The sequence below is a fragment of the Serinus canaria genome, chromosome 2 (genome assembly GCF_022539315.1).
Source record: "Serinus canaria isolate serCan28SL12 chromosome 2, serCan2020, whole genome shotgun sequence".
NCBI lineage: Eukaryota > Metazoa > Chordata > Aves > Passeriformes > Fringillidae > Serinus > Serinus canaria.
This window is the reverse complement of record NC_066315.1, coordinates 22,235,333-22,259,083: the sequence shown is the minus strand read 5'-3', so window position 1 is coordinate 22,259,083 and position 23,751 is coordinate 22,235,333. Positions and strand designations below refer to the sequence as shown.

The 23,751-nt window shown below is 36.5% G+C and overlaps 1 protein-coding gene across 1 annotated transcript in view; it reads right to left on the bottom strand.

Annotated features, from left to right (window-relative positions):
• Positions 1 to 3,367: 3,367 nt before the first annotated feature.
• The window catches only part of ZNF804B (zinc finger protein 804B), a 31,223-nt gene continuing 10,839 nt past the window's right edge, over positions 3,368 to 23,751 (bottom strand). The window contains exons 3-4 of the mRNA XM_050970992.1: positions 11,229 to 11,359; positions 3,368 to 8,668 (exon numbers count right to left, since the gene is read on the bottom strand). Of these exons, the coding sequence (XP_050826949.1) occupies positions 4,999 to 8,668; positions 11,229 to 11,359 (3,801 nt within the window). The 3' untranslated portion in view covers positions 3,368 to 4,998. The remainder of the gene's footprint in view (positions 8,669 to 11,228; positions 11,360 to 23,751) is intronic.

The following is a 23,751-nucleotide window of genomic DNA, read 5'->3' as shown; positions in this document are numbered from 1 at the left end:
AAGAGAAAGGTAATGAGCTGCATTCAGAGTGATTCTTTATATTTCTGTATAAAATACACATTAAGATGCTTACTTTGCTTAATAAGTTTATGCACTTCCCAAAATCCTTCCTACTTGTAGGAAAGATTTTGCTGGTGTTATAGTTAATCAGGAATAGTAAGGTGTGGACAACTTCATTTATTCACACATTATATCCCAGTCAAAGCAAGGTGGGTCATTTGGTTTTGGTTTTGTTTCTGTTTTTGTTTTTTGCCCTGCTTGTACCAAGATTTGCTCAGCAACAAACAGGTGGGATCTGATCTCAGCTGGAAGCCCATTTGAGTTAACAGTAATGTCATAGATATTAATTTGTTTAATTTTACACACACTCTTTTTATGTTTAATTATGAATTTTGTTTTTATTCTAAAATAACGAGAAGGAAAACTACAATTGAATGTGTCAATTATGTCTCCATGGATTTGCATTGGTTTCAAGACTTTATAGAATGCCTGAGTCATGACATGTCACTACATGGTAAATTAGTTTGGTCCCAGAGATTGGCCAAGGTATTTCCAGCTATGCAGATAGGCTGGACAGAATATAACCTCTGTCTCATCTCACCTCAAAAGATAGAGTTTCATCTACTACAGACATGCAGACCCTGGTTTTTACCTTCCTTCAGTATTTGTGCTCACCTGGAGACAAGACACTTATGAAACTACCCACTGAAGGATATAAGTTGCCTTGGAAATAGTACAGCAGTTCTGGGAGCACTGAAGCTGAGTACCTGTATAACCAAAAGTCTTGCGTCAGAAAACAAGTTAAATGAAAAGTAGATGGAAAAGGATGCAATAAACAAACTGGAAAAATACAAGGTAATAGGGAAAACATGGGATAAAGTGATACTTATCGTAACTGAAGATTTAAAGAATGATTGAAGAGTGAATAAATGACACATTTGTAGATCCTACTGTTATATTCTTTACCAAAGAATCTACTATACAATTATTTGGGGAACCTGACAGATGAGTTGTATGTCTAATTATAAATAAACTGATCAGTGCATAGAAATACTCAGGAGGATACTTATTCATTAAAAGTCCTTGGAAAAAACACATAGATAGAATAATTTTTGTAAGGAATATTTATTTTCAGTTCCATTTAAACAACCCACTTTTGTAACACATACTAAAATCTTTAGGAAACATTCTATGAAATTTCAGGATTATAACCACAGTAATGAATTAAACGTTTTTCAGTTCTGGAGATTAAAATACAGAATATGTTTGCATCATTCTGCATTTTATTAGGTTGCTGCCTTTTGGTATGCTTTACATTAAAAATACATGACTGACACTCTTTATACCAGTAAGCCTTTTTATTGAAAAAAAATATTATTGCATTAAACTACATTCCCAGGGATTCCTTGAATAAGCTAAAACAAAAGTCCCATTGCATGTACAATAGTGCAATTCACTTAGCTACTGTATAATATAAAACACTTTATACAGAGAATACAAAACAAAATTACTAGTTTACATATTATACTAGCCAGAGTATTATCCAGTTTTAGATATAAACTTGACACTTTTAAAATCAATCTGATCAAATGGCATTTTTATGCAAATCTGCACAACAAATATACATGTTGAATGTATTCCAGAAATGCATCAGATACAAAAAAAAGTCCCAAGCAACAACAAAAAAGTTTATCCTGGTGCAACTCAGAAATTTTTTTTATTGGAATTTTAAGGTGTGGGTGACCTCTTTCCTTAGATTATGTATCAAGAATATACAATCAAGCTAAAATAGATTATTAACTTGGTGTGTATATATCACTGCCATAAGGATACTATAACTCTTTTTAAAATCTCTTTAAATAAAATCAAAATTGTAGCACGGCTCCATACATCAGGCTCAATAATGCTTTTAATAATTATAATGATACATTTTAAAAGTACGTTACTGATGAAAAAAAATATGGCAGCAATTAGAGAAAATATATCATTTCAGCTTTATTACATTTCTCCAAGAAAATCCCTTCTGTGCACTAAGAGCGGTATTGGACATTGCCTGTGTTTGGTAATCACTGATTACTGTTTTTCTGTTGTGCTCTTTCTGTTCCTAATCTCTCTTTTTCTCTCCATGAATACATCTCAAAATTCTAATTCCTGTTGTTCCAAGAATTAAAATTAATTCTTCATTGTCAATTATTTGCCCTACCATGTTGGTATGTACAATGATGCATGGGAATCCTATGATTTCATTTATTCTAGAGTCCCATTGTATGGTGCATACATTAAGGGATACAAGTACATCTATTTTCCATAAATGATCTATGTAGTAGGATATGGTTAAATTTGATTTGGTCAGGTTTCTTACTACAGAAATTTCTATAGTATTAACATTGTCTCATAGAAGTAGGAATACAAAATATGTGTACACACATTAAAGATGAGATTAGCTCATCATTCTTTCAATTCCATATTTTTCTTTTGGTGTTATCTACATAGGGTACAAATGAACTGTTATACACAATGTGTACAGCTGGGTTTACTTCAACAGGGATGAAACTGGGCCCACAAATTTAAAATCTTGTGGGGCTGGAAATGCACCTTTTATGCTGGTATTATCCTTGGCTGCAGGTGATGGCCACGCAGCCCAGTCAGCCCCTCCTGGGGCACAGCTTGACCTACTAGATGTCCAATTCAGAATGTTTCTACAGAGTTATGACTAATGTGTCCAAGTGGTCCACTGAGTGAGGGATCTCCATCCAAGCAAGTAATAATTTTCAGAGATGTTAAGTCAGAGTAAGTGAAATATGTTTGATTCTCAGAAAAGAAAGTATTGGAAGTACAGAAAATATATGTAATTTCGGGCCTTATTTTGGGAAAATATTCAGCCAAAATTGAAAGGAAGAATTGTTAAACTCTGGAAACATTTAGTTCTACATTCTTCACAAATAAAATTTTTGACTTCCTTAATTCTGAAGCAATAGTTTCAAATAAAGAATTACTCTACAATTTAAACAAGAAAAATAAATATAATTTATATGCTATTTACATACAGATAAGTAACACCCAGATGGCATGAATCCATTTTCTTAATGAGACTAAAAAATAAGTCGGGAATCAAACCAAAATATGTTTGAGGGTGCTTGTGCCACCAACCTTTTAGAACAAAATGTTTTGCTTCTGCATAGTCTCCATAATTTTTTCTGATTTTTTTTTTTCAACATCTAAACCATCAAATGTTTAAAGCTACTCTGAAAACACAAAACTAGCAGTCACAACTTGTAAAGTAACTCAAAAAGTTTGGTGTATTACCTGTTTATGCTGAAGAAGCTCCAGAAAAGCAGAAATTAATGTAATTCCATTTTATTGCAATGGATCGATGTTTTTTGATTAAAACTAAGAAAATTGGTTCTGTTGTACTTTAAAGACACAACTTATTTGCAATTAGAGTTTTCAGCTTCTTCAGGTAGATTAATATAATAGAATAAAATTCTTCCAAAAGTTTTTCAATGTGTTTAATATTGATTCTGAAAGATACTTATTTGTGCACTTATTGCAAATTAATTGAAATTTTTTCAAATGTTTTTAATCCAAACAAACAGGTACTGTGTGTTGGATACTTCATGGTCCAATTTTATTGGGAAAGCATGCTTGCAGTCTAACCATAATTATGAACTAATTTCATGCTAAATATCCTGTGCTCAGTTTTAGAAACATTATAAAAAATGTCAAACCATGGCATTCAAAGAGATGCTATCACCTTCACCTATTTCCAGATACACAGCTATTACAAACAATTTCAGCCACACATTACTCTGAAGGTTGGATACATGCATTCAAACCCTGTCAATTTGTAATTTCAATTTACTTGTTGAGAGTTTGGGAAGCCATGCGAGAATCTTGACATATTTGGTTGTTTCAATAACCTTTTAAATGCTGAGTACTTGAAGAAGTTTTTCTCCGAGTCTCAACATGTAGAGCCAGTTTTTGATCAGAATTTTACTTCTGCATCTTTATTAATATCTGCATGATTTTATAGGACCAGCCAATTGTTTCTGTTATTTGTGAAGGGGATGAAAAATATTGACACATTCTTTGGGAAAGACTCTTCCCCACATCAGAGCTCTGTTTGGTGGGAACTTTTTGGCCAAGTACCTCTGAGGTTCAAAGCCAGCACTGGCTGCTTGGCAATTCTGGGCTGGGGCTGCTCACCCTGACATGCCCAGGCAGTGCCAAAGAACTTGGCTTCTCAGTAAGCCTTCTTGGATGCTTGGCTCAGAGAGAAAAGAGGCAGCCTGCTTCTGCCAGCACAGAGGTCCCTGTGCTAAGGGAGTGCTTTGTTATGTACCCATGGCCTGACTGCAGACCCTTTACACTGTCTAAGCAACATATGCAGGGATGAAATCACTAAAGGATCTTCAAGGTGTTGTTGTGATCCTCACCTTCTAGTGTTGACTCATCACATCACCCCTCCCTCTGAGCCTCCCCAGTTTACTTTGGCCAGGAGACAGTCCCAGGGTCTGCTGGTCCCAGATACCTTATTTTTTCCTCAGTCTAAAATACCTTAACCAAACCAGGCACTGTTTTATATACAAACTCAGAAAATCAAATCTTTGAGATGTGTCAAGATTGCTCAATCTTACATTGTGCTACTTTAGATCCCTCAGCAGTGTTGATATTGATCCCATTTTGTCTGGGCGCTGTGGTCCCTTTCCTACTGACAGTCATAGACTTTACTTCAAACTATTATTTTAAAACATTCTGTAGAATGGCACTGGCCACCCATCCTTCTTGTGATAGTATCACGAAAGGCTTTAAAGCACCTTTTCCTCAGTGATACAAGAATAAAATCAACATTCATATGCTGTCAGCCAGATTGTGGACTTTAAAATCTTTGCTGTTGCGCTCTCAGCAAAACAGTAGATTTCCCCTCAGACGTGATTGAATGCTGAATGCTTTATTTTATTTTAATTTGGGGTTGGAGCCATGATGAAATCATTTGGGCTAGTTTAAGTAGCTAGAAACACTGAAAACTTCTTTTGCTGTAGGGAACTGTTGGGTCTGGACGGAACATGAATAGTGATGGGGCTCTTGTCCTTGGAATAAGGGATGAACTAAGTGATTTGGGTGTATAGCAGAAGGTGTGGCTGTGTTCAGGTGTGGTGTAAATAAGGCTGGGATATAGGCAGCGTGAGGCAGGGCAGGGAAGGTGAGTGGGGAAGGGTGGAGGGGAGTGGCAGACACCAAGTGCAGCGGGTGTCCTGTCAGCAAAGCAGGGTGGGTGGGAATAATGGCTGGTGCTAAAGGGGAAAGTGATATGGGGGCAAAATGTGCCTGAGAGAGGGGATGGAGGGGTGCCAGGGAGAGATGGCTGCCGTGGGGGTGCACAGATGCTGAGACAGCAAAGCGTTGCAGCAGCGTGTGGTGGATGGTGGTGACAGTAGCCTGCTGCTGAACAGGGAGGGCAGGAACTGCTGGTGTTGCAGAGAAGGCAGCTGGTCCTGGGGCAGGCAAAACTTTCAGATGTTTTGCCAGAAGTTGTTTCTGCATGTGCTGCTGAGCTTGCAGCTGCAGCAACCTGTATTTGTCTACTTCTTCTGGCGTAAATGTGATAGGCTGCTGTGCTAAAGGAGGGGAGGTGGATTTACTGTACACTTCTAGGTCATTTAGTGTATCACCATACTTCTGCATAGCATTGTCACAAAAAGAGTCTGAACTGCCTCCTGCCCGGTTCAAATCCATGTTTACATCACGTAGTTCTTCTTTGGTCTCTGTTGAATTAGCAACAGAATATCTATTAGAGGGAAAAGCACCAGGGAAATCATTTGGTACTGGATCACAGCTTTGTATAAAGGGCTGCACTTCACTAATGAAGAGATTGGTTTGTTCCTTTATTGCTGTGTTCCTTTTTATGCTTGGGCTCTGATAGCCTGTTTCAATTTGAATTATGTCTTTAAGAAGACAATGATCATAATCAGTTCCAGGTGAAAGAGTCACATTTGTTATCTCTGATGCTTCAATGTTGTTTTTCTTCACACTGTTTTCCAATGAACTGATTTCATTATGTCTCATGTCATTTTTACCTATGCTTAGCACTTTCTCAGGCAAAGGTAACATTGCAATGTCATCTACCAATGATGAAATCCGAAGAGCAAAATGAGTTGGCGAGTGATCCTTTAATTCTGTCCCACTACTGATTGAAAATCTCTCTGGATCATGCATTTGTTCCTGGGTTTTCTTAGACTGCACTCTTTCTAAAAGTAACTTGGCTGTCATTGACTTTCTTTTTCCACATATGTCTTTTGCCAGGTTTTTGGAAGAGCAGGTGGCAAAGTTTTTAGACTGACTATTCACATTCAGAGAGTTGGAACGTGCAGTTCCAGCTTTTCCCAGTTCAGCGTTAGAACCTCTCTCATCATCCTCTTTTGTTTTGTTGTCACAGTTGTCAGTCTCTTTTGAGACGGATCCTGAACTGCTACATCTTGATATTCTGCTGCTGGATGATCTTTCACTGCTCCTTGAATCACTAGTGGAACCACTTTTGGATTTGTGGCAGCTTCTACTCCTACTAAGCATTTTGCCAAAATGTTGATGTCTACATCTGCTGTGTTTAGACCTGTGTCTGATTTGTAAAAGCTTATGTCTTGAACATCTTCTCTGTTTAATTGTGCCATTCTGAATACAGTTTCTAGTTCTGTGACTTCTACTGTGACAAAGATAATCCTCATCTGTATCATTTGAAGAGAAAATACACTTGTGCTTTCTGTGTTTGTGCCTTTCATCTGTCTTGCTTTTTCTTTTACAACAACAAAGCAACTGATTTCTTCTGTGATTGTTTGATGTGGGATTCATGTAGCTACTCGTACTGCTAACTGAAGTGTCAGAATAGCTGGAATGTCTTCCAGATGAGGACTTTTGAGGAGATGGGAATCTCCAGCATCTTGTATAACTTCCACATCCTTCATTATCTGAATACTGGCTGTTTGAACCGGATTTACAACTGAAGAAACTTCCACTAGAATCTTTTCCACTGTCACTTATGTCACTGCTGCAGCTGACCACATCTTGGAGGGATCTGGAGTCATTTTGGTTCTCATATTTTTCTTCAGAATCAATTAAATTACATTTTTCTGAGTTAGAGTTTTTAATCCTAGACATAAAAGCAGAAAAGGAAATACTTTTGTTTCTAATGTTCTGAGTTTTTCTTTCACAGCCATGGAAACGATGCTTTAAAGGTCTCCTCAGTGATGTATAAAGACTTTTTGCTGTCACATAATCCTTTTGTGAGACATCAAGGTAAGCAGGCACTTTTGGTATATTTTCATTCAAATAATCTGCAATGCATTTTTGACCATTTTCATTCATTTCATTCCCTATGTCTGACTCAGCTTTTTGCTTGGCCTTTCTTGGATTTAGGGAACTTTTCATCTTCTTTGGTTTCAACAACTGATTATCTTGTTCATTTGACATTTGCTTGTGTTTTATTAAACCTGAGGGTTCATATTCATCTGCAGTCTTATTTTTAGAGAGCTCTTTACAGCTTGCTTTGTTTGTTTCATGCTGTTTACCCTCCCTGTGATTTAAAGAGAGTCTGAAGTCAAAATACAATGGATTACAGCCATATGAAATACAGGGCTCAGTTTTTGTAAACAAAAGCAATTCTGTGGGCCACTGCAAGGCAGTGGTGCCATCTTTGCTCACTACATGGAGGAAAGGCAATGCCTGGGGCTTAACTTCTTTAACCATGGTCTCCTTTTCAAGTGTTTCCATATTTCCATCTGTGGTTTCTGTAATCTCCAAAGATCTTTCTCTTTTAATCACTCCGGGGCTGTCATTAATGTTGCTTGAACAGGTCAGCTCAGGCACTGGCTGTTGTGGGAGCTCAGATAACTGGGCAGGCAGGTGGGCATTACTGTGCTTGTAGGTGCTCAGCTGTGCACAAAAATTGCTAGTTTGGCATGACGATGAGATGGGAGTTTCAAAGAATTGCTCAGATTCATTCAGTTTGCTCTCTTGCTCTGTTTCTCTCAGTGAAGCAGAAAAATTAGAATTTGGAAGTGGTATTTTGACTTTAGAAAATGAAGGATTAGCTCTGAACTTTTCTTCTGATTCCCTATTACTACTTTTATCATTTTCCTTTAGCATTTTAGGTTTTGCAGTTACATGACTTGATGCACTGTTATCCAAATCCATTTGGTCTTGTGCAGTAGGTGACTCTTTATCCAAACTTGCTTTCAGTTGTTCCTCCAAAAGTGTGACAGAATGACAGCCCTCAATAATTTGCTTTTTTTTATGGTTGGGGGACTCACTGTAATCATTTCCTTCTTCACAGTTCTCACTGAAGACTGATGCTGAGGACTCAAGCTTCAAAGGGACCTTTTTAGAGAATGAAAAAGACACTCCTGCCCTTTGAGAGGAGTTGTTGCTGCATGGGAACATTTGTGAGATGTGATTTCCAAGTGCATGGTGTCTTTCAGTAGGGGGGTGGTGCCTGCTTATGATAAGTTGCTGTTTCTCCAGTATGCTTTTGGAGAAGCCTTGTCCTTCACTTGTGATGGCTCTTTGAGAACTTGCTGTGAACTTGCTGCCCTTGTAGAGGAAAATGCCATCTGGTGATTGCTGCTTTTCCAGGACTAATCGGGGGGCTTTAAGCAATGGTCCGCTCCCAGTGATGCTTTAAGATAAAAAAATAAAGGAAAAAAGAAAGCTGCATTGAGTAACCAAGATTTGACAGAGCTTGCATTTGACAACGTCTGTCTGGTGAAGGAGGGTGTCACTCAGTTTTTTACAAGGTAAAGCTAAGTTTCAACAAATGTGCAGTTTATCATCAATTTGGAATTTTGTCTGTTTGTAAAGGCAAGAAAGTCAACACATAGAAAATTACATGTTTTAATGTCAGCACATGAATGTTCTTTTTCAGTTATGCCCATGTACAAGCAGAATAAATATTGTTTTAACTCCAAAGTTATATTTAGGAGAACATTATCTGTGGTGAGTCTTGCTTTTCTGAAAGGCCTCTGCAAAGGAAATTGTGCTATGTTCAAAAAGAGTTGTTTACACCTGGAGCATCTGCAAAATCAAGCTGTAGAGGAGAAAGAGAAACATTCTGCTTGCTTAGAGAAGAATGTGTTTGTTTGACTTTTTAAAGAGCAGTTTCTTATTTTATTCCAGAATAAATGACTTTGCAAAATATTCAAAGAGATATTAATACCAAAACTGTCAGCAAACATTGGAGGGGAAGAAAATCACAACTTTACTGGTCTCATTATCAACCATGATTTGACTCACTTTGCCACATTTTCTGTGTCTTACTTCCATTAATTAAATTATTCCTCATTTCAAAATATCTCAGATTTTAAATGTAATTTAGTTTTCTTGTAATTAAAAAAAATAAAAAGTTACCTATTCTAGGGCTTTAACAAAAACAGCAAACCACTGATTTCTTGAAACAGGTAACTGAGACTGAAAGGACTGGTGCCATTTTCCATTAAAGATGTGACATATATGGCCACCATAAAAGTGTTTTTCCAAGATATATTTTAAACACACATTTCATTAGACTAATTATCTGCATTTGCTATCAGAGCAGTACTCCAGTACATTTACAAGGAAAAAAAAAAAAAAAAACTAGAACCAGATAAAATAACGAGTTTGATGAAAAATAAAAAACATTTTAAATAAATTAAATTAATTAAAACTGTTGGATCTGCATATAAACTATCTATAATTGGCAGTCATGTTTTATAAATGCTATAAAAATACATTGATCTTCAACAATGGGAAAGACACAAAGACTCCACGGAGAAGGGTCAATCATAATATTAAAATAAACGTGCATTTCAGAGAATATATTTGCCTTTGCCAGAAATTCAGCATCAGGAGATACAAATTAACCACTATTTGTACATGAGGAATAATTATCTCTTGGAGAAGGCATATAAAGAAATCCTTTTCAAAATCTTCTTGGAATAGCAAAATAACATTTTTCTGCGCCCAAGATTAGCAATAATTTTGTTGTCCAATTGAATTAGCTCATTAAGGAACTGTGTTGTAACCTGAGAGACAGCACTCAGGGATGGTAACAATGGTCTGTGTGTGGACTTCTCCTTACAAAGGCTGACATTCTGTCTCTCCTGAGCAATTGGGAGTGCTACCCCTCTGCCAAAATCCCTGCACTCAGCCTCCCCTGAGCCTATAAGTGATCACAGGGAGCAATAGCAACCTCTTCCCTTCCACACTCTATGCGAAATATTATGGACTCCTGGCTGTTTCTGAAAGCAAACCTGCTCTTTCCCTCCCAGATTCGTTCTGGCTTTCCTGTATCACTGATATTATCACTCTATCTGAGGCTACATCTTCAAGTGTGTGGGCATGAAGGAACCTTCCCACAGGCAGTTACATTTGTTTCAGCACATTTGTATGAAAATGGAGTCGTAATGATAAAAGTGATATATTAGCACTAAACTGTTATATTTCAGCTGATTGCTCAAAAGCAATTACATAGGCCAAAATGAGTTTGTAATAAACTCTGAATGTTGTTATTTCCAGGGTACAGTAGTCCTCAGATGAATTTAAAACAATGCCAGTTTATTTATCTAATTAACTCATTGCTGTCATAGATTATTATAAACAATTGGTCTGATGGCAATCTATTCTACTGAAGCATTTAATGTCATTAAACAAAGGAGATTTCTCAAATTTAAAGGTTTACTACTGCAATCTTTGTCCTCTATCTTGGTATTAATCAATAGAGATAACAGTATTAGACCAACTTAATTCAGTTAATTACTTGTTTTTCATTCAAATTATCCTACAGAGAAAATGAAGAATAATCCCAGTACCCTAAAAGTAGTAGAAATTATTCACTAAGGGTTTATCCTCTCCCAATAACTTACAATCAAATGTTAAGACAGTCATACTAATCTCTTCAGATAAGTTTGGATAAGGTAAAGTGGTGAAATTATAAAAGCATCTTCAAAGCACTCCATTTAGAAGATGTGAGAGTAACTATCTACAGGAGAGAAAATGACAAACTTTCAAACAGCATGTAATTAAGGCAGAGGTTTTCAATGCATGGTTTGCAGAACAGGATCATTTGGAGTTGAAGACAGCTGAAAACATGTTACAGTACACACAATCTCTGTACAGTACTTGTGTAGGAGTAAAAATATTATCATTTCTTCTGGAAGGGAGGAAAGAGGGCATAAAACCTCATATGATTTTTAAAAACTTGCCATTCTGACTGCTTTCGTAACTCTGCAAGCTGGTGGAGCCGCTTGAGTGCTTTTTCCTGTTTCTTCTCATCTTTCCATGACTTTGAAGCCACATTTCGAGCAAATTCCCTTTGTTTTAAATCTTTCAATCTCTGTGTGAAAAGAATATAAACAGAAGGGATTAGAGATGTACACAAGAGATAGAGTTCCTGCTACCCAATTTATTCACTTTTCGTGAAGTTGGTATGTAAATGGAAAATAAAAGTATACTTAAAATACTAGAATACTGAAAAGAGGTTGAAAACGTTATTTTTGCTTAACAAAACAGCATAATTTGCCCTCTGCCATCCATCTGATGGATGCCTATGTTTGAATGACAGCTTTTTTGGTTTCTGATGAATACAAAAATGTTCTGTTGTGGACAAATACAGACACAAAACTAGAATCCATTCAGTGAGGTGAATATTTTCCTATTTAATTCATCCTGTTGAAATGTAATCCACAGGCATATACTGGAATAACTCTTATATATATATATATATATATACTGGAATAACTTTTATATATTTTATATATAAAATATATTTTATATATAAAATATGTAAAATATATTTTATAGTTCTCTACTTGGACATGTGTACGCAGATGTGTGGGGGCTTATCTGTTGGTTTTGTACCTTCTTCAGGCTGTATCATTTTCTCAAAGGAGAGAACCACTGTCTGAAATACTTGATCAAGAAAATCTTTTATAGTTATTTTCACAATTTTTTAATCATCTCACACATCTATAAACCAGGTAATTGCTGTTGGAGAGAGAAAAATTCTTTGCATTTATATGTATATTTTTATTGCCTAATTTTGCACCACTGATAACATAAGGAAAACGAAGGAGAAGATGTAAACTAGAAAATGTCAACAGCATCCTCTGCAAAAACAGTTTTCTCTGAGTTCACTGTGATCTCTAGGAGCTAGCATGTCACATCTAACCTTACAACTCCTCAGTCCAGATCCATGCTTCCATACTCCATGGCAGAAATGCTTCCCTCTTCCCCACTTCTCCAGTGTTTGGGGAAAAAGCGTTTGCAAGCTGGGAGGGAACTCTGGTGTGTTCAGCCAGATGCCCAAATTGGAAGCTTTGAGGACCGGAACTGAAACTAAACTACTGCATTCATTCATCCCTTGGTCCAGAGGTGGCTGCACTCGTCTGTGGAATTTAGAACTACTGTGTCACCACCATGCAATGCTAAATTTTCCATGGAGCTGTTTTTGCAAAGTAGATTTGAAGAAAGGTTCTTGTATCTCTGTCATTTTTAACTGCTGCTCGTCTTTCAGCATCTATACCTACTTGACTGTCCACCAGCACCTGGAGATCAACATCCCAATCACTGCTATCATCTCATGCTGTTGTTTCACTATAGCAGGGCCAGAAGATCAATAGCATCACTAGGATAAATTGAAGGCTGACCAAACATTGTAAAAGCAAATACTGCTTTCTGCAGCTCAGGTATGGGGAGCAGCCTAGCCACAGCACAGAGCTCTACACTGGCAAACATGCTTCTGAGAAAACAGGGCTGGAGGCAAAGAGTCCTCAACTTTTAGAGGTCAAGAAAATGATAAATGCACGAGAGAACTGCTTTCTGGAGAGAGGTCTAGCTTTTGCCATAGATTATGACAGGGCAAATGGGTGAAAACCACCATCCAAAGAGATGACAGGTTCTTTTTTGTCCAGCTAAGATGAAGGAATCCAGTTAGTGGCAAAGACATAATATGACAGAGAGGCATGAAAAAACACTTGGTGGAAACATGCCATACAAGGTCTGTGATTTCTTTCTGTGAAGAGGGCTGGAAATCTGTAGTGAGCATCTCTCACCACTGTCACATCAGCTGTTCTTCAAGTATGGGATTTTTTAAAAAGTCAGATAACATCTGTGAGAGAAAAATAAGTGCCGGGAGACTAAGAGCAGAAGATATTTGTTTGCTCTCAGCCTTTTGGACCCCAAGACATGCCTTTGAGCACTGATCTGGAGACAGGGAGAGCTGGACTGACAAGTCATCTGCTCAGGGAGTCTAAGAGGGATTTCTGGCTCTCAGCCATCCTGATGGTTTTGCACAGACACTCTCTGTTGTATGGGGATTAGAAAGCCAGGACGTTGCTTGAGGAACTGGTGCACCACCAACCAGCAAGAATCATCATGCTGCCTAGTGCCTGATGAAAGCTTTACCATTTCATCAGAACTATCTACAGTCTGTCAAATCTGTATGTTTCTCTGTAAAGCTTGTATCAGCCCCAACGTCCAGTACTTCATGGAACTAGACTCTGAAATAGGACAGCTGCAAAGACCTCTTTAAAGCTCTTAGGCTTCACCTTCTTGAAGAGAAATGGTTGCTCCCTATATGTTTAGCTCTTACTGTCCCTTTATGTGCCCTTTCTCACTATTCATTTGTCCCTTGCCAGGCCAGTCACATAGCACTCCATACCCTCAACCTCATTGTCTGCAATTTACAGCCAAATGGATGAATATGTAAGACAATGTCAATTTTGGGTCAAGAAAAAAGCTTTTCAAATAATATATTAAAGCCAAAGCTGAAAAAAGAAATCAAAGAATCTTCCCAGAACAAATCCAAATGTTCTTTCACCTAGGTAATATTTACATGAGTGTGGAGATATTTAAGCTGTAAAGATCCTATTTTCCACAGAAAAACACAGGTAGTCTTGAGCCTTATTAACATGTCCAATGTGAAGAAAGGGCAAAGAAACACATTTGAGAAATGCCCTTTAGGGCAGCTTGCTATGTTTTAGCTGTCAGGGTGAGCTGTTCAGCATCACACATAAAGCATTCATGAGGAAAAACAGAAACAGTTTCTACCTGTCAAGGAAACAAAGAGCAGCGTGAAACTGAGAACTATAGAGAGCAGCACTGCAAAGCAATGCCACTTCATTTCTTTGACAGTTAGGATGATAATCAAAAAAGCAAATGGACCAACACTAAGAATAAGAGTTCCAGCAGTATTTTTTGCTCTCTAATGGCATGTAGCATGTGTCAGAGAAGTAGAGAAAAGAAAAAGAAATGTAAGTAAGCAGAGCAGAGAACTCATCAACTGGAGATGAAATCCAAGAAATCCAAAGCTCTCCAGTCTGAGGAGAGAAAGGGCTCTCCCTGCACATCCCCTCAGCAAAACAAAACAAAGCTGGACTGCCAGAACTCTAGTTAGGAGTCATAATGAAATTTGTCAGCTGTGTTGGATAGATCATGGAATAGCCTGCTGAACCTGCAAAGCCCTGGTTTTCTTCACTAATAACCTGTGCCAGACTTCTGACAAGCACTCAGATATTTTCTGCAGGTGGGATACAAGAGCAAGCAATTGAGCAGATATCTGAATGACAACCCTAAGCTCAGTAGGTGTGCCTGAAAATTAACATTGCTTTACACAGCAGTTGCATTTTTCACATAATTAGGTACTTAACTGGGCATCCAAATACAGGCACGCATAATAAAATATGATTTATTTAATAGCTTTCTTGTCCTTCATCTGCTACAAATATAGTTGTCATACAGTCTTATTTCTTTTTTAGACTAATTTTCTATTCTTTCTAAGTTTTTTGTACACCTGTGTGTGGATATTTCCATATTTAAAAGTAAACTATCCCTTTTTCTATAAGCCCCCACAGAGAGTATTAGAAGACCACAAAATAATGTTCATTGTCAGGGAAAGATTTACTTGTAGAACTGCTGTGAGTCCCGTTGGCTGTTCTGTCTAAGACTCAGTCAAAAACTGCTGAATCTATGCTTTTCCTCCTGGAACTCTGATATGAATCACCAGGAGATTTAAATGAGTTAATGGAGCTGCATCTTCACTACTTACTTTTGCTAGACACCAAATGACCGTGGTTAAATACCTGTAATTTAGCAATTTCTTTCCATTCTTAATGTCTGGGGCATTGTGATTTGTTCTTTTTTTTTAAATTGTCAGTCTATTTGGATGAGTACTTGCTTTGCACTGACCTATGAGCACCTGAATACTCACAGCTGGCTGCCTTTGCAATACTGAGTTTACTTTCAATCCAGAGTTATGATCCTGATTTCTATTCTTTCCTGTGCAGGTAAATGTTCACCTGGATTACTATTTTCTGATCAACTTCAGATGCCTTTCTTCATAACCACTGAAAGGAAATAAGCACTTTGGGAACCTAATCACCTGTTTGTAAAGCAGCTGTCTAAAACAAGAGGGATAAAGTGAGAAGTAAAAGTATCTCTTTCTTTCATTGTGTACAGAGGTTATTAAAGGTGTCTATCCTAATTTCTACAGGGTTTTCCTTTATGAAAGAGACACAGCTGACCTCCCAGCTAAGGTGCCTCTACACCAGTGCTCACAGCAGGGACAGCAAACCAGAGGAGCTGGATCCCACTGCTCTGCTAGAAAGTTAGGAGCAAATTGCCATCACTGCAACATGGTGAGAGGAATCCAGGGTTTATTCAATAGCCCCACCTGAGAAACTGCCCTCTGGGACAAGGGAGCAGAAAAAAGCTGGCAGATCTTTGAGGAAGTTACACCAATCCTTTGGTGTAAGAGAACAGGAGAATGGCAGGGCTGAATCAAGACCTGCTGGTCGAAATACGAGGCAAGAAGGAAAGGTAGAGAAAGCAGGGACAGGTGTCCAGGGAAGAGTGTAGTGATGCTGCTCAGCTGTGTAAGGACCAGTCAGGAAGGCCAAGGTGAGCCTGGAACTGATCTTGGCAAAGGATGAAAAGAATAATAGGGAGAGCAGGAGTGTCAGCCAGAAATGAAGGTTGAAGAAAGCATACTCCCAGATAAAGAAAGCAAACAAGAGTGTTGAATAGGTAACAACAAATGAGGAGGAATTTGAGCTACTCAACATCTGCTTTGCCTCATTCTTAACTGGCAAGTCTCTCAATTTGAGGACCATCGGAGTATGGCACTGGGAGACACTATAACTTCTCCTAAGTATTCTGCCAGGAGCTATGCCATTATACAGATTTTACAGGGGTTCTCAGTCTTAACTCCTTCAGATTCTGGGAAGAAGAACTGTTGCTGCAACTATCCTGAGTAGCAAATCCTCTTCTTCAAGTAGTGTAACTGCATGGATGTGAATAGAAGGTATCTTTGAGAAAAAAAGTAATTTTCTATGTATTAAGCTATAAAATGTCATTTTAGTAGAAATTAAATTATTTTTTCCCATTACATTTAGAATGTTTTTGTTCTGGAATATCATTCACAATGCACCCTCCAAACTACTCATTATGCATTCCAGCCCCAGGTAAAAATGTATATACCATATTAGGTATATGTCTTGTGTTATATTTAGAGAGCATTCTTTGAACTGAAGTCCTTGAACTAATGTGTTTGAGGGCCTGATTTGCTTTAAAGATTTATTCCCACTCAGGAAAAAGGTTCCTTAATTAGGTTCTAACCAAATTCACCATAGAAGGGTTAATTGAGGAAGAAAGGAATGCTAATTTCAGTAATTATTCTCTTGCCTGTAACCCTAACATTGGAACCAAATGCACTATTTGTAAAATGATTTCACACTGCAAACCATCAAATGAGAATGATAGTCACTAAAGAACATAATTAAACTCCATATGTAAAGCTTACAGTAAGTGAAAGTGGGGAAACAGCAATGAAGGAATTTGCCTTTGCCATGGTTTGTAAAAATCCTAAAAATAAATTGGAAAAGCTATTATATACAGGAATTAAAAATAAGAGATGAAGCTCAAAAATTAGCTGATAAATTTTCATTTGTTTTTTTCCATAAATAGCTACAGATCTCTTTGAAGTGTGTGCAAGCAATTATTTGTTAGAGTATGTTCTATTATAGCCAGCTGTAACAGATTTAATATTGGTAGTGGAAGTGAATGAGAAGACAAAAAAGAAAATATCCTTGTCTGATTGGATTAGGGAGTGAGATGATAGCAGGAGGGAGGAAAACTCAGTCCTCAGACATGTCCTAGAAAATCCATCTATCAGTGAATGAGATGCTGATCACAGATCTAACCTGAAGGATAAATTACTTAGATAGATGGCCCTTTGGAGGACTTGTTTTTCATGTCTTCAGAGAAACTCTTACTGTTTAACCAGACCTGCAAATATTCCTGCTAATTAAACTGATTTCATCTGTTGCTGGATGAAAGCATCCATTTGTGGATACTTTCTATTTTCAAAGATCCAATTGTATTTCTCATAAGAATCCCCCAGATAAAGTTGAAACAGATGCATTTGGAGGCTGTTCCCACAGGGAAGAGGACAGAACATGCACTGTGTGCCAGCACCTCACTCCTGTGGAAGCCTGAGCTATTGCCCACTCATGTTTCTATCAGCAAAGAGCAAATATATTGTCATAGGCTCCACCAAGCTGGCTGCACACTGTGTACTTTGATTAGATGTATTTAGTGTCACTTTGGAATACAGAGTCAGAAAAATCAACACATTACAATGATAAAAATCCTGGGGCAAGGTCTGAATCTTCCCTTTAAATTTATATATTACCTCACTGGTCAGGGTGTTTGGACCCTTCTTAGATCAAAACCATCATCTTATATATTTTACTTCTTTTTTCTTCTCCTTTAAGCAGCTAAAAACAAAGAAACTGGCATTACAGATCCTGTGCAAGACTACTGCCTTTCAAAAATTGTAGTACTTGTTGTAATCTTATTTTAAAATTATTTAAGACTTTCCACATGTTATTAAAGCCTGTCTCACCACTTATTTTTTCTTTGTTTTAACTGTAGCAGGCAGACTACAAAATCATTTACATTTTAATGAAAAGAGAGTCTAAATTATCCCAGAATTCTACAGGTGAGTTGAAAACATGGCTTCAAACTTTCTTCAATGCAGTCAGAAGGTTTTCAGAGTAACAAAAATGACAGTTGGAATGTCCATACATGGATTTTAATTAACACTTTTCATAGACAGATCTCAGATTTCTTACAAAACTTCATCCTGTAAAATGATATCATTTTACAAATAAATATATGAAAGCATAGAGAAATGGAATGAATTTTAGAAAGAGCAGAGAGGAGACTGAATCATAACCACTGGTATGATTTACAGGTGTATATGTTTAATTTTCATCACTAACTCTTTGTACAGGCATTGAAAAAAAATGTCATTCACCTGAATTAAACCTAATTTTCATTTAGCTGTATTCTTGGTTGATTCTTGGTAACTATGATAATGCTGGGGGAATAACAACAGAGAATAAAGGATAAACCTCTTCCAAATTATTGTGCTGTGTTCATAGTTTACATAGAGGAAAGTTGATAAACCACTCCATGGTGACTTCCAAGTGCTCTGCAAGAGAACAAGTCCATCACTAAAAAGGAATATTTTAATATCTACTTGAGATAGCTGTAGCCTTGCTTATAGTCACCAGCCACTGAACTTCAGATGAAAAGTTACAAACTGAGCAAATGTGTGTGAAGGATATTGGGAGGAGTAAAGTAGAAGCCTTATCAAATATATGAAGGAAGTAAAAAATTGCTTTTTTAATAGGATGTAAAGCTAGCTATAAAAAAATATTTTAGATCATGGCTTTCTTTTTTTTTTTTTTTTTTTTTTTAAATCAGTCTAAAGCAAAATATTATTTCTCTTTAATATGCTCAAAGTAGACTGAGGTCCTCTGGAGTAGGATAGTTGAAGTTAACCAGGAATCTAGCAGCAATTCTATTACAAAAAATTCCTGCTCCAAGTAAAAGAGCTTTAATGCATGAGATTTCCTTGCAGTTTTGCTCAATCAGAAAAGACCACAAAGGAATTTTGTAATCATCCAATCAAATCTTTTCACTAGCAGAAGATAGGGGACATCCAGAAAAAATAATTGATTAAAGTTACTTTGACAGATCTATTTTATATAATCCATAATAAATTAAATGAATTACATTAAAATTCTTCAACATTTTATAGAGATCTGTATCAGTCATGCCAGTATTCTCCCTGGCACTAATGTCAGAATGACAGATTTTCCTATTTATTCTTTTTAAATCCTATCATGGCATCATCTAGCTTGATGCTTTTTCTTCTAGTGCTCTGAGACTCATTAAAAATAAACGTTAAATATTAGGAGAGTTTATGACCTAAACCAGCTGAGACAGAAAATATTTATTTCTAGAACATGTTGTTTAAGGTCCTTCTTAAGTATTGACAGAGTGGTACCTCACAATCATCCTAAACATCATGGATGTGGCTGAGTTATCTGGCATTGTTCCAAGTATAGAACAGAAATCTGCAGGAATAGCCTTTTTAATATCACTGCTAACAGGTAAATAATTTCAGTTTGGACCAGAAGATACTTTATGTTCTCAATACATTTCCAGAAACTTTCTTGCCCTCACCTCTGATGACTACAGATTTTTCTTTTGCCCTTTTTTCTTCCTCCATCACTTCTTTTCCAATTTTTCCACTGGTGATTTATAGTATTTACCATCCATTTTTCCTTTCTCTCCTTTATTATAAATTTAAGACAGAGACAATTGACTTTCCTTCTAAATGAGATTAGCTCTTTATAACCTATTTGGTCTTTTTCTGTTCTGGGATTTAGGTTCTTAAACCATCTGCCAAGTGCTCTTTGAAATTTCTTTGTTCTCTCTCACACCCTTCTGTTTGATTTTCCTCCTTCCAGCCCATTTTACAAGGTCATTCACCTTTATGAAATTAAGTTCCTAAAAGAAGTTTAAGGTATAGTTTGTTATTTACATGGATTAATGCCAATATTTTATTTGCATGTGCTATATACAATTATCTTTTTTTTATTTCCAGTGTCATAATGCTAACATAGACATATAGATTAAAGATTATAGATTAAAAATTAGATATAGATTAAAGATCAGCTTTAATGCATATGTTATAATTTTAAGAGACCCATAATATGGATGAAGTGTATTTGTGCTATTCTTGTCATAAGGGAGGCCCACAGAGGCAGCACATTCAGATGGAAGGTCTGTTAATTTTAATTTCTTCATTCATGGGATTGGAGTAGCAGTTTTTGTTCCAGTTTCTGGTTTATTTGCAGAAAAAGATGAACATATGTTGGAGGTTTTTTTGGGGGGGTGGGGTTGGTGGTTTTTCTTTTTCAGGGACAATAATCCAAGGGCCTGGTTTAGCCTTTGGTTATCAGAGACAGTCTTCTGAGAACACATCCCAGTACATGGTACTGACATTTAAAAACATTGTTTTGACTATATTTTATCATTTATTTCATTATTTTCCAAATTTTACTTCACATTATTATTGTGTGTTCTCTCCTTAGATGTTAGTCTCCTTTCTTCCATCTACTTGGCTTATCCATCTCTCTTCCCAGTTAGACAGAATTTCTTTCTGATATGACAAGAGCAATAAGGTGCTTTTAAAGCAAATTTAGTGTGTCATAGAAAGAGATGACCAAACCATGAAGAGTGAATGCCCTAATTTCCCAGTGTATCAAGGCAAAGATATTTTGGTCCTATTAGCTCCCTTTTTATTACCATGTGTTTAAAATATTATATATTTGCAGCTTGTGATTTGGATTTTGTCCACTTGAACTTACTGGTGTGCTACATGTCACTGAGCTGAAACTTGACCCACTTCAATTGTGATGCCACAATTTAAAATATTTAACAGTATTCTAGAAACTGCTCCCTGAAAAGAGAGTAGAAATGAACATGATGCACTTTTCTAAGAGTAATCCTGTACAACTTTTCTTACCCACTCATATGTTCTGTAGTTATGGGAGGTAACATTTAATGTTATTCTCTTAGCCATGCTCCAGATAATGTTTGTTCACTCTTACATCAAATGCTATAAACACATCTAGATTTTCATGTAGACATGAGCATATTTAAGAGTCAAAAGATGAACTATCACTCACTGAGGTACTACGTCCCTTTTCAAATTCTTTCCTATCACTTGACACAAAGAACCTTTCAAGCAAGCTTTACTACTCTCTCCCACGAAATTTTCATTCCTGTAAAAGTCAAAGTTGCTTTTTTATTTATGTCATGTTTTTTATCCCAATAATCCATACTTTTCTACACTCCTTGATTTTAATTATTTCTTTCAAAAAAAGAGAAATACTGTGAGTATATACACTGAAAAGAAAAAAAAGCATCTTAAAATATGCACCAATGCAGATACAATATGGTGATAGTGGTTTCATATTCTTCAGACTAGGTGAGTTGAAACAATACTGGAAACTGTTCTGGAGACAAGAAGGAGAAGGACGGCTGGATTAAATGTTATTTAATTTTAATTTCTGAAAAAAAACTTGATTGTTTTTCCACATATCGTGGGTTTAGCTTTTAGAGAGACCTTCTGCAACAATAAAAATAACTATATAAGAAAAAACTTTGTTCATTTCCCTGAATACAACAGAATATCTGTAACAATTGCTGTATACTTCTGATGCACTCCATGTTTAGATGTGTTAGGCTAAGACTTGTTGTTTGACATGTGTACTGTTCCAATTTCTTATTATTATCAAACTGAATGCCAGAATTTCAATTTTTTTTCCCATTTTTTTTTAGCCAAGAAAATTGACATTATGGTGTGCTACATTTCAAAATGGGAAGGAAATCAGAATCTGACATGGTTCTTGAGAGCCAAGATTATGTCAATGAGTGGAATGTTTGGTGTAAGTCAGAATCAAATTATAAAAAAGTAACACAGAACTCAAAAAGATGGTCATGATGAGCCTATGAGAAGAATTAGTGCTGCTTTGAAGTAAAGATGGGACTAATCTGAATATTCTGGATTCCTTTTGAAAGGTGAGAATTACATTGTACCTTTTAGGCAATATGCAAATATTGGCAACTGACAGAGAATCACGGAATACTCTTAGCTGGATGATTGGGTCCAGCTCCTGGCCCTGCTCAGGACACCCCAAGACTCACACCGTGTGCCTGAGAGCATTGTCTAAACACGTGAACTCTCAGGCTTGCTGTTGGGACCACCTGCCTGGGGAGATTGTGTTCCTTAATAAACTGCATTGGTTTACCCCCAAACATGGGGGTAAACCCCTTAATCCTGTGGTTTCTCAATTAATTATGATTTGATATTCACACAATCTGAGCTAAGACAGGAGATCCAGGGCAGGTTCAGAACAAAGCCATACTCTGCTATTCCTCTGCCAGAAATGATTTAGTACCATGTTGAATACCCCAGATCCTAAATGGAAAGTGTAAACACACATCAATGGAATGTGAGTTTTCAACACAAGTGTTTAGGTGTCTCTTTTGAAGGAAGCAGTACTTGGAATTCATCAACATGCTAAGGGCTGAAAACAAGCCAAGAAATGCTAACTATAAGCATAAAGTATGTCACAGGGTTCCAGGGGGTGTCTGTCAATTCCTGTATACTTACACACTTGTTAAAAGACTAGAATTTCTGCTATGCAGAAAACTTTGATATCTGGGATTTCTTTAATTTTTAGTCTTAGTGGGGGAATAAAATTTGGAAAATTCATATGAAAAATGAAATTATCAAGTGTCTCAATGTTAATGCATCTAAACAGCAATGCAACATAATGTGTCAAAGTTGTAGTTTTCAAAATTTCTGCATCTCAAGAATGACAAACAAAAGGTGTGGTTATGTTATAATTAATATAATGAAAGTATTCTTACATTCCTTACAAGAAATTTTGAAATGTATTTTCCTAAAGTAACACTGCTGAAGCAAAGTATGACAATCTTTATGAACTATTTCAAATTGTTTGAAACTAAATGGTGCAAACTTTCTGTATGAAATATAATTTGATCTTATCACATTCCTGTAACTATTCTACTCTAAAACATTTCCTGAAAAATTACAGTTAAGTTTTTTTTGATTTGGTTTGGTTTAGTTTGGTTTGGTTTATTTTCAAGGAATATATATATTTTTTACTGTCCCATCACCTGCATTAGTACATTTGTTTGGTATTCACATGTATGTCACCTACATTTCTCTATTCATTCCCTTGGAATTTAATCTGAGAAGATGCTTAAAGAGCTCTCATCTTTTAATTACTTCTGATAAAACCTAATTATTATAAAATTTTAAAAAATGTGAAATGAAAATCAGTCTGGGTTACCTCCTTTATTTTTCCCCTAGAGACACATTAAAAGATGTTAATTACTGCATTTAACAAGTAAGTAAGGATGATAAATTACTAATCTCACCCTTTTTACTGTTGTCTTGGTGATGCACAGATATGTTTCTATTTTGCTTTAAAATATTTGTTTCTGCTAGGAATGCCCCTTAAAGATGTACAAGGCACATTGTAAGGCTCCTTGAACACAAACCTAGCTGATAAGCATCACTTAAAACTCCACAGGAATCAATTCTCACTTATTAATTACTGCTTGGAAGGTACAGGCATTTAAAAATGAACATTATGTGTATGTAAATGAGATTAAAAGTATTATCATTTTTTTCAGGTGAGGGAAAGTTATCAGCAAATTCAAAAGTTGTGCAGAAGCCAAGAGAAATGTAATTTTTCTGTGAACATTTAACATTTTGCTATGACAGCTAATTGCTGTATTTCCAAAAAGCTGATTATGGCACAGGACTGCCTCAGG